General features: G+C 32.8%; 1 protein-coding gene across 1 annotated transcript in view; it reads left to right on the top strand.

Annotated features, from left to right (window-relative positions):
* The window catches only part of MIPOL1 (mirror-image polydactyly 1), a 306,365-nt gene that overhangs the window by 78,469 nt on the left and 207,716 nt on the right, over window positions 1–20,180 (top strand). Inside the window, 1 exon segment of the mRNA XM_024762065.1 lies at window positions 16,822–16,951. Within this exon segment, the coding sequence (XP_024617833.1) occupies window positions 16,822–16,951 (130 nt within the window).

Genomic DNA, 20,180 nt, shown 5'->3' with positions numbered 1-20,180 from the left:
GCGAGCCACAACTACTGAAGCCTGTGTGCCACAACCACTGAAGTCTGTGCTCCTCAACAAGAGAAGCCACTGCAATGAGAAGCCTATGCACACCAATGAAAAGTAGCCCCCACTCGCCTTAACCAGAGAAAGCCCACGTGCAGCAAGGAAGACCCAACGCGGCCATACATACATACATAAAAAATTTTAAAATATAATAAACCACTTAACCTGGTTGCATATGAAAGAATTCTGGTGTTTTAGGTCAGAGAAATGATTAACAGATACTGTCTGTCTTCAAAATATTACTGTGCAAAGTAGAACATCACCATGAAAATATAACTATATAACTAAGATGATCATAAATAAATACTCCAGCCAAATACCAGATGGTTGTTTTTCTATTATGTTAAACTACTATGAATTTTTTGTTTCTTTTTTAGTGGGGAAATACGAGAGTAATATATTTTAAGGAAAATTAACAGTATGTTAAAAATGAATAATTCAAATATAAATTTAGAACAATTTAGAAGTTTCTTGGCTTTTTATAATCAAATATGTATACTAATCGCTGAAATGGTATTACAAGAAGTACATTTGTTTTAAGGTGTTTGCATTATAATTTAACTTTGTATGTGTCTTAACAGATGTATTTTAATAAGATTTAGGCCATTGTGATTTATTGTAAATCATGAATTCATATACCTGTGTAGCTCATTTATCTCTTGGAGGGGAAAGAACATTAAGCATTAATATTTACTCTTTAAGCTTTTGTGTAATATAGCTAATCATATACTTTACATATTTATTTATTGGTATATATTTAAGGGTTCCCTATTATAAACAGTATGAATCATACATGCATAAAATGGAAAGAATTTGATTGCTTTATGATTCTTGTTAACATCAAATTCTTCTCATTAATGACAAAATACTATTTCAATAAATGTTGAATGTTTGAAAGATGTTTAGGATATTTTTATAGCTTCCTAAATTGATGAAAATAGTAGTGCTATATAGTTTCTCTGGAGCTAAGCAATCCTAAAGAAACATGTCCAACCATTTAGTTACAAAAATGGCTCAAGGACTTCCCTGGTGGTGCAGTGGTTAAAAATCCACCTGCCAATTCAGGGGACACAGGTTTGAGCCCTAGTCTGGGAGGATTCCACATGCTGCAGAGCAACAAGGCCCATGCGCCACAACTACTGAGCCTGCACTCTAGAGCCCGTGAGCCACAACTACTGAGCCCATGTGCCACAGCTACTGAAGCCCGCATGCCTAGAGCCTGTGCTTCACAACAAGAGAAGCCACCACAATGAGAAGCCTGCGCACCACAACGAAGAGTAGCCCCCACTCGCCGCAGCTAGAGAAAGCCTGTGTGCAGCAACGAAGACTCAATGCAGCCAAAAATAAATAAATTTTAAAAAAAGAAAAAAATGACTCAAAATTTAAATCCCCTAAGTTTTTTAAAGTATAAATTTTCTAAATGTATCTTTACTTTTTAATGTTTTAGTTCTATCTTATTAAAAAACTTGAAGATATTTTACTTTTAACTTTAGAGAGAATTATTATTATAATACGTCAAAAGAAAAAAGCTGGATTGTTTAAGAAATCCATTGGTTTTAAACTACAGGAAATTTATAAACTGACTCTTGGTAACTCTTGAACTTTTTCATATTTTCTCATTATACATGAATTTTTTTAAAGTTTATCTTAGAAAAGCTAATCTTGAAAAAGCTTATCTCCTACCTGATCAGTAGTAAGTGCGATCAAAAAGCTAAACACAATATCAAAAAAAAGTATGTTACTACCCTCATAGAAAGAGGAACATTATGGTACTATGAGTACATGTGATAAATGTTTTATTTAGTCATATGAAAGAACAAAGAATCCACACAAGCATGGATATTTGTTTCTATCACTGCTCATTTTTATATTCAAAATAAAAATGTATTTGCTAAAGTATATTACAAATGTGCATACACATACAAGTATTATAGTATACTTAAGCAGAATATAAAATGTTTTAAAAGTCAAAATATTCCAATTTAAAAGAAATACATGCTAAAACATCTGAACATTGGAAATTGCAAATAGGATACAAAAATGTATGTCTATAGGTTTTCCAAATAAAATGTTAATTAAAATATAAGGTATTCTAAAGAAATAGCCATTTTCTTTGAGTATATTAAATGTAAAGATTTACATATATATATAAGAATATTCATATCAGTATAAGTTATGATAGCAATAGAATTAGAATCAATCGAATAATAAGGCAATGGTTAAATAAATTCAGGTATCTTTATGGTATGAGACATTGTTCAGTAATTTAAAAACATTTTTAAAGAATATTTAATGATATGAAAAAACTTTATGAATTAAAGTTAAGTCAAAGAAGTAGGGGGAAGCTGTATTTATAATTTTTGTTAAAAAACTGTATACACATGTATATAGTATAAAATGAGGGTCAAACTTTAATAGTGTTAATGGGTGTATAAATGCTTCAATTAACAGGATTTTTTCTGCCTTTTCAGGTTTTCTGCAGTCATTTAGTATTAGAAAAAGTAATGTTACTTTTAAAAGGTGTGATTTTGTTTTAAGTTACTTGCTCACTAATCTTAAAATAATTCCTGTGATAGGTTCGACACATAAAGATTACATAAACCAACATCTTATGAAATCCATGTGATGGCTTTGATCAGATCTTGCCATTTTACCTGTGCCACTTTTCTTGTCCTTCAGATTTCTCCCTTTTTTACTTTTATGTCTTTATTATGTAACTTATGTATATGTTAATCCAACTTGTCTCCCCAGCTGATTGTATAATTTATAAGAATAAGAATCTGGTATAATCAAAACTGCATAAAACAAAATGTTCCCAGTACTTTGTGAGACAGGTTGAAACAATGGGAAGACTATAAGCCTTGGAATCAGATGGACTAAGGTTCAAGTCACAGTCTTGACACTTAATACTGACCATGTGCCTTTGGGCAAGTTACTTATTAGCCTCTCCAGGTTTACTTCCTCCCATGTAAGATGTAAATATTAACTAATTTACCAGATTATTTTAAGGATTAGAGACAAGGTATAGAGGCATCTAGGATGTAACTGGTACTCAGTGAATTATAGCTAATATTAATATTTGATTATTTTTATCTTTATGAAATTCTTAAATCTTTGAGATTTATGCTAATATATATATTTCAGAAGTCATGAAAAAATTTTTTTCTGTTTAGCTTTTAAGTTCATAGTTCACTGTTTAAAATTTTTAAAGGGAAATAAACAGAAAAGTAAAACAAAAAAGTTTGAAACGAAGGATTGGATGATGAGAAAAATTACCATTGAGATATATATATTTATTATCATTTATTACATTTTCCTTAAACATGAATCTGAAATAAAAGAAATGGGATGCACAGAATTTGGGTTTTAATCTAATATATACCTATGATAAACCTTCGTGTAGACTATTACAACAGCATTTCCTTTGTTTCCCTGTTAGTTTTACATAATGTGAATACTGTCATTATAATGTGATCTCATGAGAGTTGGAAACTCCATTGTGTCCTACGTCATGATAAAATCTCAAATGGTTGACCTTTTTACCTTCCCCTACTTTTTTGACATCACCATCATCATCATCACCACCATTGATACTGTTTTTATTAGGTGCTTAATTGGGACTATGCTAACTTCTTTAAAAATTAAAGAAATATTTATTGAGGGTTTTTTATGTACCCCGGTTTTATGCATCAGCAAATAAAACCGATTTGGTATTTCAAACATGTCTTTTTGTTTGCAGTCACTTCTCATTCATAATACACATTGTAGTAGATAGTGGTTACATGCTTAGACTTTGGATTCAGACCTTTGTTCTAATCTTTCTACTGCTTATCATGTGTAAGTGACAGCTTCACTAAGATTTGGTTAAAACCTACCTTATGGTTTGGTGACGTTTAAGTGAGATAATGTTTGTGAAGTACTTAACCCATTAGAAAGCACTCAATAAATGGTAATTATGATGATAAGGTGATGATGTCACCATCGTGTTTTCTCAAGACTTCTTGATCTAATAGGGGGCATATCAAAGTGTAACTAACATAAATAACTATCTCATAGCTACTTGTATATGGTTTTGTTTCACAAAGAATTGATATGTATTCCTTGTTAAAAATATATTTTATTTACTTCATCTTATCCACATGTTTTAGTTTTCCTTGACTTTCAGAATTAACCTTATTTAGAAAGTTTGAAAATATGGAAAAAAAATTTTACATCTCTACAAAAAAGAAAATAAAGGAATTTGATAAGTAGGTCTTATGTTTTAACTCATGAAATTATATATGTGGATAGTATGATTTGTAAATTATTGGCATGTATGACTTTCAGATACTAGGGCATGTTTTAGAGAAGCACAACTGAAACATTGTCTCTGTCCTTTAGGTAAATGTCTTTTCTCATCTAAATAAAATGATTAAACCATAAATACTTCAAAAATTATTTTATTTAAATTAAGTTTGACAGTGAGAGATAGTATTGTATGACCTGATCTGAATCCATTTAATTTAATCACTCTTAGGTGAGTGACATGGTTATAACTTTTAAAAATAATTTGTTTAATTAAGCCTTTCTTTTTTCTGAAACAGTCTCAGTGGGCATTGTCTAGTGTTAAATGTCTCTTAATTTTTATTAATCTATTGCATTTACAGTATACAGATGTGTAAATTTTTACACAAGAGTATTTATTTAAATAGTTTTTATGTTATCTTGTGATATTTAAAATATTTATATTTCTTTAAAAGCCTTATATTTCTATTTCTTAAATGCTCACTTTAGAGTCTCTGCTCTATATGTTAGTTATTTTTCTTTCTTGCATGTCATCCATTAAAGATTAGCTGTGGAAGCTTGGAGCATGGAGAGATTATGAATGACAGAACAACTCCTGTAGAATAATAATCAGATTTTGGTATTTAATGCTGTTTGACTTTTGCAGACACATTTCTTATTAACCTTTGGTACAAAGAGAAATCCACGTTCCTGATATCTCATGGAGAAGATGAATTTGAGATCCTCTTCCAATTAAACTGAAATAAGGCCAATATTGGGTTTTAGTCAAAAGAACTCCTTAGTTCTTTAAGTCTTATATTTATATAAATCAATCAATCTATCTATCTATCTATTTATCTTAGTTACATTTTACATATAATTCAGTGGTTACATAATTTGCTTAGTTAGCATACTGTACTGATTCTGCAAGCGTTTAATCTGCTTTTTCTCTTTAAACATAGATTCTTCCCTGGGCACCCATATTTAGACTGACTTGTAAATAAAAAAAATATTGTTAAGCCCTTCTTATTACGGAGAATGTTCTTTTATTTTTGGTAGAGACGAGATGAGTTTAATGTTATTGTCCAAAGCATCACAACGTAGAATCCCTGAAATGTATAACTTAAGTTTTTCTATTCAGGTTAACATGTAAATGTTAAAAGCATAGGTATGTAATCTACTGTTAGAGCAAATATATTAAGACATCCCAACTAATTAACATGGAAAAATAAAAATTGTTATGTAATAGAAAATGTTTACATTGTTCTCTTGTAAAAAAAAAATCTGTTACCATATATCATATCTCAAATGATGCTGACCATATAATGATTAAGAAGAACAAGAGTCAGTTCTATATATCAGAAAAACAGAAAATAGCGTAATACTTGCTTTTAAGAAATAATGCACAATGGAATACCATTTTTCTGTATATAAATGGGCATTAATAAAATATGTTAGTCTTTAACACTTAAATGGCGTAACAGTATTAATATAACAGAGCATTACATGTATCTATCTATATATTTTTTTAATTTCGAAGGAAAAAGGATTTCATGAATATAACTAGTCACTTCAGATAAAAACAAAAAGTCCCATCTCTGTGAAATACAGCAGTTAGAAATATTGATAGGTAGAATGCTGATTATATTATTATCTTTGGCTGTAGAATCCTATGAGTATGAAAATTATAATGAGTGCCAGGTCAAATAATGCTTACAGGTAGAGTATGGCCAATTTTGTAACATGAGATCACATTATAATGATAGAATTCACATTATGTAAAAACTAACAGGGAAGCAAAGGAAATGCTGTTGTAACGGTCTACATGGTTTATCATAGGTATATATTAGATTAAAACCCAAATTCTGTGCATCCCATTTCTTTTATTTCAGATTCACGTTTAAGTAAAATGTAATAAATGCTAATAAATATATATATATATCTCAATGGTAATTTTTCTCATCATCCAATCCTTCGTTTCAAACATTTTTGTTTCACTTTTCTGTTTATTTCCCTTTTAAAATCTATTAACAGTGAACTATGAATTTAAATTAAAAGCTAAACAGAACAAAAATCTTTTCAAGGGCTTCCCTGGTGGCACAGTGGTTGAGAGTCCGCCTGCTGATGCAGGGGACACGGGTTCGTGCCCCAGTCCGGGAAGATCCCACATGCTGCGGAGCGGCTGGGCCTGTGAGCCATGGCCGCTGAGGCTGCACGTCCGGAGCCTGTGCTCCTCAATGGGAGAGGCCACAACAGTGAGAAGCCCACGTACCGCAAAAAAAAAAAAAAAATCTTTTCATGACTTCTGACATCAAAGATTTAAGAATTTCATAAAGATAAAAAATAATCAAATATTAATATTAGCTACAATTCACTGAGTACCAGTTATATCCTAGGTGCTTCTATACATTATCTCTAATCCTTAAAATAATATGGTATATTAGTTAATATTTACATCTTACATGGGAGGAAGTAAACCTGGAGAGACTTATAAATAACTTGCCCAAAGGCACATGGTCGGTACTAAGTGTCAAGACTGTGACTTGAACCTTAGTGCATATCTGATTCCAAGGCTTATAGTCTTCCCATTGCTTCAGTCTGTCTCACAAAGGAAAAGAGAGAAACCATTATAAATAACAATAACCAATTCTAAAGAGGAAATGATCTTGGAAAAAGTTTAGGTAGCAGTTATATTTCACTGAATTTTCATATTGGTATCTGTTAAAATTTAAAGTAGAAACTCTGTGCAGAAAATAAGTTAAATACCCCTTAATAGTATATTTCAAAAGTGCATAACATTATTGATACTGATTTTAACACTTCAGGGATAAGCTTATCTCTTTTATATTAAAATTTATAGCTCTTCAACATCACTAATCATTAGAGAAATGCAAATCAAAACTACAATGAGGTATCACCTCACACCAGTCAGAATGACCATCATAAAAAAATCTACAAGCAGTGAATGCTGGAGAGGTTGTGGAGAAAAGGGAACCCATGGGAATGTAATGGAAATGTAAATTGATACAGCCACTATGGAGAACAGTATGGAGGTTCCTTAAAAAGCTAAAAATAGAGCTACCATACGACCCAGCAATCCCACTACTGGGCATATACCCTGAGAAAACCAGGATTCAAAAAGAGTCATGTACTACAGTGTTCATTGCAGTACTATTTACAATAGCCAGGACATGGAAGCAACCTAAGTGTCCATCGACAGATGAATGAATAAAGAAGATGTGGCACATATATACAGTAGAATATTATTCAGCCATGAAAGGAAAGGAAATTGAGTTATTTGTAGTGAGGTGGATGGACCTAGAGTCTGTCATACGGAGTGAAGTCAGTCAGAAAGAGAAAAACAAATACCGTATGCGAATACATATATATGGAATCTTAAAAAAAAAAAAAAGGTTCTGAAGAACCTAGGGGCAGAACAGGAATAAAGATGCAGATGTAGAGAATGGACCTGAGGACACAGGGAGGGGGAAGGGTAAGCTGGGATGAAGTGAGAGAGTAGCATTGGCATATATACACTACCAAATGTAAAATAGATAGCTAGTGGGAAGCAGCCACATAGCACAGGGAGATCAGCTCGGTGCTTTGTGACCACCTAGAGGGGTGGGATAGGGAGGGTGGAAGGGAGACACAAGAAGGTGGGGGTATGGGGATACATGAGTACATAGAGCTGATTCACTTTGTTTTACAGCAGAAAGTAACACAACATTGTAAAACAATTATACTCCAATAAATGTAAAAAAAATTATAGCTCTAATATCAGATATATTAGAGGTATGAATGTAAAAAGCACATTTTTAGAAAGTGTTCTTATATAGTCTTTGAGTTATCTGTACTCAATACATGTATATAATGATTGCGAGTTTTGCTAAAAAGAGTTACTGTTTTATATTTTTGCTACTTAAAGTCACAATTTTGTATAATTTTCTAATCAAGCTTTAGCAGTTTCTATACTCTTGGTAAGTATAAATTTATAGCAGCTTTACAGAGGAAAATTTTAAAACATGTAAAGAGCTTAAAAAACTTTTTTAATGTAATAATCATACTTCTAGGAATTTTCCTTAGTAATTAACTGTGTATATACATAAAGATTTGTGTACAAAGATGTTCATTACAGTGTTGTTTATATAGTGAATAATTGGAAACAGTGTTTATCTGATTTTAGGAGCATCTTAGTTCAATCAAATATGTCATGTCCAAATGATTGAATTCTATTCTATTTTATAATTTTGAATACTGAAGAATATGAGAACATATCCTGTTTATTTTAATTATGCACAGAATGTTACAAAGCTATGCAACACATTTCTGTCGCCACATTTTTACGAGCTTGTATTTTTAATCAGAAAAGGTTATTTACAGAATAATCATGTAAAATGGTGAACATTCAAATCCAGTTTTAGAAATACAATATTCTGGCTTGTAAAAGAAGTTCTGAAGAAATAAGTTGAATCCAGCAATGTAATGCCAAGAGTAGAACCATCACACTACTTGGAATAGGTTGGTTAATTCTCTACTGGTGTGTGGCATTTACCATCTGTGTTTAAATTTATAATAAACAATTTATGCCAAGAAAGAGAAATTATAAACTTTAAGGAAATTAAGACATAGCATAATGTTTGTGGTTCTGAAATATATATGAGGTGGTTTTGTAAAACACTAAATGTTATGTTTACAAGGAATTCATTTCACATCATGTAAAGCAATAATAGTAAATGCTCAATCTGAAATTCTTATATATATAATAAAGTCTTTTACCAAACTATTATCTATATTATATTTGTTGGTTAGAATTTTGGAAGCTGAATTGTAATCAGTGATTATTTTACATGTTTCAAATTCAAATCCTAATGATTTCTTCTTCCTTCTCCTTAATTCAACCTTTTCTGTTTACATAACTACCTTGAAGATGTTAAATGGATTCTTTTTCCTGGGAAATGTCTGTCCTCCAAATTATATTATTTAGAGAATCATGGTTCAGTGTTTAAACTAGAATGTTTTCCAATATACTGTCTCACTGCTACTGTATTTTAAAAGTAGTTTGAGAAGTGTAGAATATGGGCTTGTCAATAGACTTGGGTTCTACTAAGGAAATATGTACTCTGTCTTGATTCAATAAACTCATACTTAGTATGGTTCAGCTTCTTCATATTTACTTTTGCCTGTATTAGAAAACAATTAGCTTACTAAACAAATTTGAGTATTTGTGGGTGGGGAGTGGGGGTGATCCTCTCTGAATCTTTCTCATTTGACTAAGAATTATAGGATATTTGATAACCGTGTTTAAAAATGGAGATATCCAAATATTATTGTAAACACCCAATGATTTGTTCTACCTACAATACAAGTATTTTACTGGGTTGGCTTACATAGTAGCTAATAATATTTGTTAATGTAATTTAACTGCTGTGAACCTTTACTGAACAAATATTGAAATTTATTCAAGTCAAAGAAAGAGAATCTCTAATGACTTTTGTTAAAGCTTCTATTTAATAGTTAAGGAGAAAAGTTTGTATGACATACGAGATGCAATTAACAGTAGATTTTACATTTAATAAAAAGAAAGAAGCATATGTATTTGCTTTATTCATTCCATCATAATTTGCATTAGAGCTGTGGGTGTTTAATGAGCAAATTCCAACTAAAATGCTATATTGATTTTCTAGTGAACTTTGTAATAGTCATCTACCTTGGAAAAGCTCAGTGTTTACAATTAAGCTTTCTTTACTGAAAATATTTGAGAGTTGCACATTGATTCTTTAGAAGTACTGAATTCTAGAAAAGGAATCTGGTTTTTCGTAATCAACAAATTTCATGTATAACCTAATAGGTGTTAAAAATTATCATTTTGTAATACCTTACTTTTGGAAAACTTTTCTTAGCATTTATAAAATGTATAATCAGATTTTTGTGTGTGTTTTATGGCATTTTAAAATTTAACTTTAGAATACTCCTTTAAATACACACGTTGTTTATATATTTAGAGTTGATACAGCATTATAGAGGAAAAATTGTTTTCTCTTCATCACACAGGACCAGATATACCATTGATGTAAAGCATTTGTCTTTAGGCATAGAGTTAACAAGACTTATTAAAGCCCTTGATATTAACAGCCTTACCTTTTCAATCAAGTGTTATTGTATATAAAGTAGAACACAGCTTACATTAAATGTCACTTTATAAAGATCTCATCACACTATACAGAAGTGATAGGAAGCCTGTCGGCATTTAAAGTTTAGTAAATAGTGTTTTAACCTTTCAATATGCCAGAATATTACAGGGCAATATAACATACATGTTAATCTGTACCTAGGTGACTGTTTAGCATCATTTTGTGCATCCTATCTGACCCACAAATTAGAAGTATTTTATAATGTAAAAATGTAAAAATATCTTAGAATATCATATTTTGTACAGACCTGTGTCATTATACTGTAGTGTTCTGAATGTGTTCTGAATAATATCTCCTTCAGTTCCCATTTGTAGTTTTTGCATGCCAATGAAAAAGGTAAAAATGAAAAAAGCAAGAAATGTTGAAATGGCTATAGATATAAATGGTCCAAATTAATCAAAATCACATATTTAATGTGTGTGGAAATGAAGCCAAATTGTGAGTCTGTGGATTGAGGGTGATGATGGTATTGGTGGCATGGAACTAACGTTTGTTGAGAATCCACTTTATTTGACCAAGAGCTTTTATATATCATCTCATTTAATTTCCCCTAATAACCGTAACTGATGGTATTCTGTGCATTTTATACACCTGAACGGTGACTAACATAATTTAAGAAAAGTATAAAAAAAAAAAGTTGCCTAACTTTACTGTGACAACACCTTGGATCTGAATTAAAGCCCATATTCTTCATAATACATCATGTTGTTTTCTCTAAGCTGTTATGAATATCCTTCCTAGGAGATTGTATACAACTAGAAGGAGAAAATAAAACTCATTACTGTGTACTACATTATGGGCAGAAATTTCTTTCAAAACAGCATGATGAGTTGATACAGAGAAGCAGAATAATGTGGCACAGACAACCACATAGGAGTAATGATACTGCCTTAAAAAATATATGAAAATTGTACTGGAAACTACTGGATCTTCCAAAAGCTGTGTTCATAGCAAGAATTCCTTAACTTTATCTAAACTGTTGATTAAAAGCATTTGGTTTTATACGTGAGAAATCCAGTTGTTCTAGCACAATTTGTTACATAGTTTGTTTAACCATTCATCTGTTACTAAAAATATGGGGTGTTTCTGGGTTTTGGCTATTATAAATAAAGATGCTATGAATATTTGTATTGAAGTCTTTGTATTTAGACATATGCTTTAATTTCTATGCTTTAATTTCTCTTGGATAAATACAAGTGGAATAGCTGAATCTTGTGGGTGTATGTTTACTTTTTTAAGAAACTGACATAATGTGATTATACTATCTTATGTTCCACCAGCAGTGTATGAAAGTTCCAGGTTGTTTTACATCCTTGCCAACATCTTTAATGAGCCTTTCGTATAAGTCATTGTAATAGGTTTGTATAGTTAACCCTTGAACAAAACCGATTTAAACTCTGCAAGTCCACTTATATGCACATTTTTTTTCAATAAATACATACTACTGTACTACATGATCAACGGTTCTGCATCTGTGGATACAGAGAACCAACTGTAAAGTTATACACGGATTTTTGACTGCAGGAGGTGGGGGGGGGTCCACCTCTAACCCCAGTGTTGTTCAAGGGTCAGCTGTGTGTGGTGGCTATCTCATAGTTTTAATTTGCATTTCTGTAATGACTAAAGCTGTTGAGAACCTTTTTTTGTGCTTATTGCCATCAATATATCTACTTTGAAAAAAATGTTCAAGTTTTTTGCCCAATTTTTAATTGGGTTTTTTGTTTCCTTGTTGTTGAGCTTTAAGAGTTTTAAAAATTATGTTCTAGATACAAGTCTTTTTGTCAGATATATGCTTTTCTTTGTCAGATATATGCTTTTCAATTATTTTCTTCCAGTATGTGGCTTGTCTTTTCATTTTCTTGGCATCTTTTGAAGAGTGGAAATTTGTTATTGAATTAAATTGAAGTCCTACTTACCAAATTTTAAAAATTAGTTTATGCTTTGCTATTACTATAGTTAAGAAGCTTTGCCTACCTAAAGTCAAAGAGGTTTTCCTCCAGAACTTTTATAATTTTAGCTTTTGCATTTGGGACTGTGATTTATTTTGTGGAATGCAAGGTTGGTTTACCATTTAAAAATCTATCAATATTACCAAAATGACACACCAAGAAAAGAAAAACAATCTGATCATCTTAAGGCCACACTCTGCTTTTATGTTTCAGCTCTTATATTGTAAATAAGTATCCTTTTTGCAGCTTATTTAGTGCTACATTTATTGCATTTTTGTACCTTCTATTGGTGATTTCACTGTTTAAGACAGCTGCGTGCTGAAATGCAATCTAATGTTCCCGAAGCATGGAAGGCTGTGTGTGTGTTATGGACAAACTTTGTTCAGGCGTGAGTTATTGTCCTGTTGGCCATGAGTTCAGTGCTAATAAATCAACAATATATATTAACTAAGGTGTTTTTAAAAAGAAACATACATGAAACAAGGTTATGTATTAGTTGACAAAATGTTGATCAGTTTTAGCTGATTAAATTTTCTTTATGGGTCCTAATTTTGCTGCTTGATTGCATGCCTCATAATTGGATACCAGACATGATGAACTTTACCATTTCGGGAGCTGGAATTTTTATAAAATATTTTTGAGCTTTGTTCTGAGATATAGTTATGTTTCTTGGAAACAGGTCACTACTTCTGGGTCATGCTTTAAAGATAGGTAGGTTATTACCAGAGCAGTGTTTAGTCTAGGGTTAATTAATCCCCACTACTGAAGCAAGACCCTTCTGTGTATTCTATGTAGTAGTTCATGAATCATGAGTTTTTCCAATCTGGCTAGTGGGAACACGTACTATTTTTGGTTTGGTGGAGCTCAGGGCACTGATGCTTCTAAAACTTTCAGGTGGCTCTTTCCCCTGCATGGGTAGTTTACTCACATGTGTGTGCTCAGTCCTCAGCTGATTTCTTGAGGAATACCCTCTGCATGTCTCCAAAGCTTTCTCTCTTTGCAGCTGTTTTTTCCTCTGATAGTCTGTCTTGTGAATTCTAGCTGCTTCGGTTTCCTTAGACTCCTCTCTTCAAATTGTGGAGTCTGCTGGCCTCCTCCTGGATTCTTCCTTTCCTGTGCCATGTCCAGAAAACTTTCAGTGTATTAAGCTGGGCCAGTCGTAGGGCTCAACTCTTTTGTTTTCCTCTGTCAGGTCACTCTCTTTATTTCCTTATCAACTTGAAAACTGTCATCCCATGCATGTTTTGTCCATTAAAAAAAATTGTTTTAAGTGGGAATACAAATTTGGATCCTGTTACCCTGTCTTGACCAGGAGGACAAGGCTGTGTTGCTTAAAATTTAATCCTAACATATACTCTCGAAGATTTTATCATATATGCTTTTTTCCTGTTATTCTCTTAATGTTTTTCTTTAAAAATCTCATCTTTTTAACTAGATAAATATATATTTTAATGGAATTTTTTTTAGTTTTAACGTCTGTACCCCAAAAGTGCACAAATAACTGTACAGTTTTATGAATCTCAGAAAGTGAACACACTCGTATAACCAGCACCCAGATGTAAAAAAAACCCAAATATTACCAATAGAATATCACCAGATATCATGAAAAGTTCCTCATCCTCCCTTCTAGTACTACCTCCAAAAGTTAGTAACCATTACCCTAAGTTTAATAGCCAGGCCATTCTTTTTTGTTTTTGAACTTTAAATACATGAAAAAATGGAAAATTACCCTTTTTTGGCATCTACCTCAACAATATGGGTAATTTAAAGAAATTTGAATTTTAATTGGACATTAAATTAAATGCCACTCAGAAATTATAGGTCTGATGTGCTAGTTATGGTTTTCTAATATACATTAAAGTGACATAACTATTAAACAATGTGTTTCACATCCTATATTTTGTGAAATACTGTCCTAAAGGGAATATGGTGGTAGATGATGCAGGAAGGTAGGCTAGAACTAGACTCCAGTTTTCCTTGAATGTTGGGCTAAGACTGTTTTGTTTTGTTTTTTTTGCCTTGGAATCTATGTGGTAGCAGTAAGGAGAAGAGTAGCCTGTTTACCCCAGAGTTTCATGGAGATTACCTTTTGATAGGTTGAGGGATGCCTTAGTGAAGTCACCTGTCCTATTTTTCTCTCCTCTGAAATTTGGTACATTTTGTTATGAATTGATCTATTTTCTTTCTCTTGTGCTGCCCTTGTCTTAATTCAGGGTTTCATTGTTTCTTATGTGGACTTTTATAATAATCTAATATTGGGTTAAGGGGCATGTACAATCCAACCTGCAACTTTTGGAAGTTGATGCAGGTGATCCCTGCATCTTCCACACACTGAATGCTAATCTCTGGGAGTTTCCTTCTGAAACACATATCTGTTCATTCCTATTCTAGAAGTTGATATGTATTTCTAGGTAGCTTAAAGTTTCAGGGAAAGGGTTATTCTTGTGGGTTATTGATGTGAACTCTTGCTTGAACCACTCCTATAGTCTCCCTTCTGGAATTTGCTTCCATGTTTGCCCCACCTATGAACTACTTCTCACCTGGAAGCCAGAATTCCTTTTTAAACGTAAATGTGATGCTGCCATTTCCTTGCTCAGAAACCACCATTGACTACCATCATATTTAGATGAGATCTTAATTCCTTGCTGTGATTTACAGTGTGATCTCCCAAAACTCTCACCCTCTCTGTGCTCCAGCCGTATTGCTGTTATATCGCTAATACTTCTAGGGCCTTTGTCCTGGTTTTTCTTCAGCTTAGTCTACTTTCAAATGTGAATATGGTTACTCTTCCTTTATTTGAATGTGCTGAAATGTCACTTTTTATTTAAAAAGGTCTTTTCTGACCACCCTTTCTAAAATAGTCTGCCCTATTCCCTATCTACCAAATCACTCTTTTCTCTGATACAGCTGTATTTTCCTTCAAAGCAATCTATCTACATACCTACCTACCTACCTACCTAATTTTTGGCCTGTTTTTCTCTCTACTGTTTCCCTGTAGTAGAACGTATACTCTAGGATGACAAGGACTTCTTAGCCTGCTATATTCATATTCCTTAAAACTGGATTGATGACTGCCACAGGAGCTTGATAAATATTTGATGAATTAATTAATTTATTCATCTTCCCTCAGACTTAGCTTCTTAGAAGTAGTTTTGACTTTTGCTTTGCCATTGCATGTTCCATTTTATACTGTATTATGGAAAAGATACAGTTGCTTTTTTCTCAGGGTTTTTTTTCTTTTCCACTACTTATAATTTAAGTAATATAAAAGTAAGTATCTTGATTAACAGTATATTAATCTATGACAAATCTTAGCAGAAACCCAGTGTTTTATGACCTAAAAGAACATTTCAAATGTCTTTCCTAAGTTTATTTTGTGGTTTGACAGTATAAATAAATTTGGTTCAGTGATCCAAGTATTTGAGCCCCTTTCTGTCTAAAATTGCAGTGATATTTTAAATGTTATATAAGATTTCAAGTAGAAATTAAGTTTGAGAAGTGACAATTTCAGGTGACATAAAAGCTCCCTATATAGTGCTACAGAAATTTACATGATGTCATTTGTATTATAATCGATATAAATGGTGCCCCCGGAGACGTTCAGTGCTAAACCAACACAACTCTGCCCCCATTGACTCCTCTTTCCTCTCCTTCCATCATCTTACTGAGGTAACTACTGTCCTGAATTTGGTGTTTATCATTTCCATGTTTATTTTAATATTTTTTACTAATTGTGTCTATCCACGAATAATAGATTTGCTTTATTTTGCAACTTGCTATTTTTGTCAAATTTTCATTTTTGAGATTTGTCCATTTGTCCATAGTTAATTCATTTAAATGGTGCATAGTATTCCATTTTTAATGTATAGTAATTTCTTTATTCCTGCTCCAGTTATTGGACAATTGGGTTATTTGTAAGTTTTTGCTATTATATAATGCTGAAATAAACATTTTTATACATTGTTCCTAAGCATTTTTATACATGTTTCCTTGTGCACATGTACAAGAATTTCTCTAGGCTTCATACCAAAGAGGAGATTTGCCAGGTTACGGACTAGGCACAACTTCAGCATTGCCAAATTGCTCATCAGAGGTTGTCGAAACATATACACCTATCTGCAGTATATTTGAATGTTTCCTTTATTTCACGTGCTCAATATTTTCTACTATTTGACCTTATAATTTTTGCTTTTATGGGTATGAAATAGTATCTCAATTTTGCAGTAGCTTAAAAAGATAATGTTTTCTCAAGTAAACAAAGTAATTGATGCTAACTCAGCTGAATAAAATTTTTTTTTGCTTTTTATTTTTGCTAAAAGTATGCATTTTTCTTTTATTTTCACTAATTAATTATGAATTATATATTTTGGTAGCTCTGGTTGAAGAGGTGTATTTTGCACAGAGAGAACGTGATGAAGCTATTATGTCTCGACTGCAGTTAGCCAATGAGGAGAGAGATGAAGCAATTGCACGATCCAAGCATATGGAAATGTCTCTAAAACTGTATGTACACATTTAAAACTACATATGATGTTAGGAGCATTTATAAAGTACATGAATTATGTGGTGGTTACATGTTTAAAAGTGTTACTGATGCTTATATGTTACAGTGGTAAATTCCATATCCCCACAGTCTTTTTCTAAAACTTTTGGCATGCTAGTAGTTTTCAGTCACTAAAAAAGAAAGAAAGAAAGAAGAAAAAAGAAAGAAAGAAATGCACAACATTCTTAGTACAGTTACTTTCTCTATTTCTTCATAGTTCTGTTGTTGATATCCTTACTCTACCTTCCTTTGTGACTCCTCTTTTCTTCCCTCTCCTTATTATCACCTCCTTGATTTATTTCAGCTCTGGGTTCTTTTACTGCTCTCTGCTTACTGTGCTCATTCCTATTCTCCACTACTTTTTAAGTCTTTTAGCTGTGGGTTCTAAACTGAAACCTGACACCTGAAATAGGGTAGAGCCTGAGAATCTACATTTTTAGCAAGCGAACCAGGTGATTCTGGTATAGGTAAATAACATACTGCACTTAGAGAAACAATGCTCTGGAAAGAATTACTTCTCCAGTTTTAATGTACACTCCAATCACTTGGGGAATATTGTTAAAATGCAGATTCTTGTTAGATAACGTCTGAGTGGAGCCTGAGATTCTGCCTTTTTTCAAGCTCCCAGGTCATGCAAATGATGCTAATCTAAGGTGTCCACGTAGGGTAGAAAGGCCCAAGAGCATCTAGAAACGTTACCTGCAAGATAGAATGTAGTAATCTAATATTTTTATGTTGATCCCTCAATATATTTATCAAATGTTTGCTGTGCCCCATATTGTGCTAGCCTCTGAGGGATCACAATAAAATACTAATTAAAACGTGGTGGGGGGCTTCCCTGGTGGCGCAGTGTTTGAGAATCTGCCTGCTAATGCAGGGGTCATGGGTTCGAGCCCTGGTCTGGGAAGATCCCACGTGCCATGGAGCAACTGGGCCTGTGAGCCACAACTGCTGAGCCTGCATGTCTGGAGCCTGTGCTCCGCAACAAGAGAGGCCGCGACAGTGAGAGGCCCATGCACCGCGATGAAGAGTGGCCCCCGCTTGCCGCAACTAGAGAAAGCCCTCTCACAGAAACGAAGACCCAACACAGCCAAAAATAAATAAATAAATTTATTTTTTTTAAAAAAGTGGTGGGAAACTCCCTGGCGGTCCAGTGGACTCCACGCTTCCTATGCAGGGGGCATGGGTTTGATCCCTGGTTGGAGAACTAAGATCCCACAAGCCACAGGGCATGGCCAAAAAACAAAAAAAAAAGACAAAAAAACCCCATGGTGGTTCATTAGACAGAATCATTAAATAATTAATACTGTAGCATTCATGTTGTGACTAGGTAATGTGATTTGGTTTTTGTTTATATTAATGGTTTCATTTTTTTTGAAGGCTCATTCAAAAAGTAGATGGAGAGACTCATTGTAAAACAGTAACTTGTTGACAACTAAAAATAAATTTAAAAATTTAGCTAAATTCCACACTGCCTACTCCCAAATAACTATCTTTATCAATAGGGAAACATTATTCCAAACATTTCTCTTTGTTTATATAAACACTACTGTCTGGAAGGATAGATGGTTGGTGGTTGAATAGATGCATACATAGAATTAATTTGATAAAAATTAATTCATTTTCTACATTCTGTTTTATTTGAGAGGCATTATATTGTAGAGGTGAAGAGCACAGATTCCAGACACAGGTACCTGTCTTTGAATCTTCACTCTTTTGCTTCCTAGCTGTACAGTCATGGACAGATTCAGAGTTTCTGGGACTCTGTTTTTTCTCTACAAAACAGGGAAATAGTGGCTGTTTTATATTGGTTGTTATGAGGACTAAATGATTTAATAAGTATTGAAAAATACTTGACTTGTAGCAAATGCTGTATAAATGTTACTTGAATTGAAGAGTAGTAATCAATTGAAGTGAAACTGAAGAAATTTTTGAACTTCAGGCAGTGTATTCTCTCAATAAGATATATTAATTCCCAAAAGAACTATCATCTAAATTTAAGAGATGGAAAAACATTAAGGTGTTGGAATCTCATCAGTATTTTTTTGTGCAGTGTTTTAGTTAAGCAATATTATTTGACTCTCAGCTATGAAATAAATAACAGTTTTAAACTCCTTTTTTTCTTTTTCTTTATGAATTATACTTTTAAAAAATTTGTAAAAACTGTATTGGATTCTATAGCCAAAGTGCCCCCCTTGTTTAACCTTTATTATATATTTAAAAGGGTTGAGTAATCTTACTCGAACTTTTATCATACCTGGCATTTTTACACCTGAGTTCTTTATTGTGGGAAGTTCCTGGGTAACCAAATTTCGTTTTCAAATAGTTTTTTTGTTTGTTTTTTTTTTTGTGGTACGTGGGCCTCTCACTGCTGTGGCCTCTCCCGTTGCGGAGCACAGGCTCCGGACGCGCAGGCTCAGCGGCATGGCTCACGGGCCCAGCTGCTCCGCGGCATGTGGGATATTCCCGTACTGGGGCACGAACCCGTGTCCCCTGCGTCGACAGGCGGACTCTCAACCACTGCGCCACCAGGGAAGCCCTCAAATAGTTTTTTAAGGAAAGGTTTATAAATACTTTATTCTCTACTTTAACATACTCTAGACTGGCTGTTTATTATCCTTATATTCAAATTGGTTATGAATAAAATTCTTGGCTGAAGTATTTTTTCATTCTAAACACTGTAAAAATGTTACTGACTTTTCTGACATTGAGTTTGCCTGAAAAGAAGTCTGAGGTCAATCATATTGCTTTTTTCCTCACTTATAGGTGGTTTAATTTTTTCTGCCTGGGTACTTGAATGATTCTTTATTCTTGAAATAGAACAACTTAATCAGTATGTTCAGGTTGATCTGTAATATTTTTAGAACCACAGCATGCCTTTCTAAAGACTATATGATTCTTCCTTTATTTCAGGGAAATTTTACATTTGTTTTTTAGGTTTTCTATTTTAGAGACTTCAGTTATTTTTATAGGGAACTTTTATCCTTATCTATTATCTCTTCAATAATTATTTTAATTCCTGTCTTTTTCTCTGCATTCACTGTGATACTCTTAAGCCTTTCCTTTAGTTAGTAATTCCAATTGTTACTGTCCCATTCCCTGTTCTTTCTGGTTCATTTATTAAATATTTTGTTTATTTATTCTCAATGTTCCCTTAAGTTTTCTTTCTTTTTTTAATTATGTAAGTTT

The sequence above is a fragment of the Neophocaena asiaeorientalis genome, unplaced genomic scaffold, assembly GCF_003031525.2.
Source record: "Neophocaena asiaeorientalis asiaeorientalis breed wild unplaced genomic scaffold, Neophocaena_asiaeorientalis_V1.1 scaffold190, whole genome shotgun sequence".
NCBI classification, from domain to species: Eukaryota; Metazoa; Chordata; class Mammalia; order Artiodactyla; family Phocoenidae; genus Neophocaena; species Neophocaena asiaeorientalis.
This window is presented reverse-complemented; position numbering and strand designations above follow the sequence as displayed.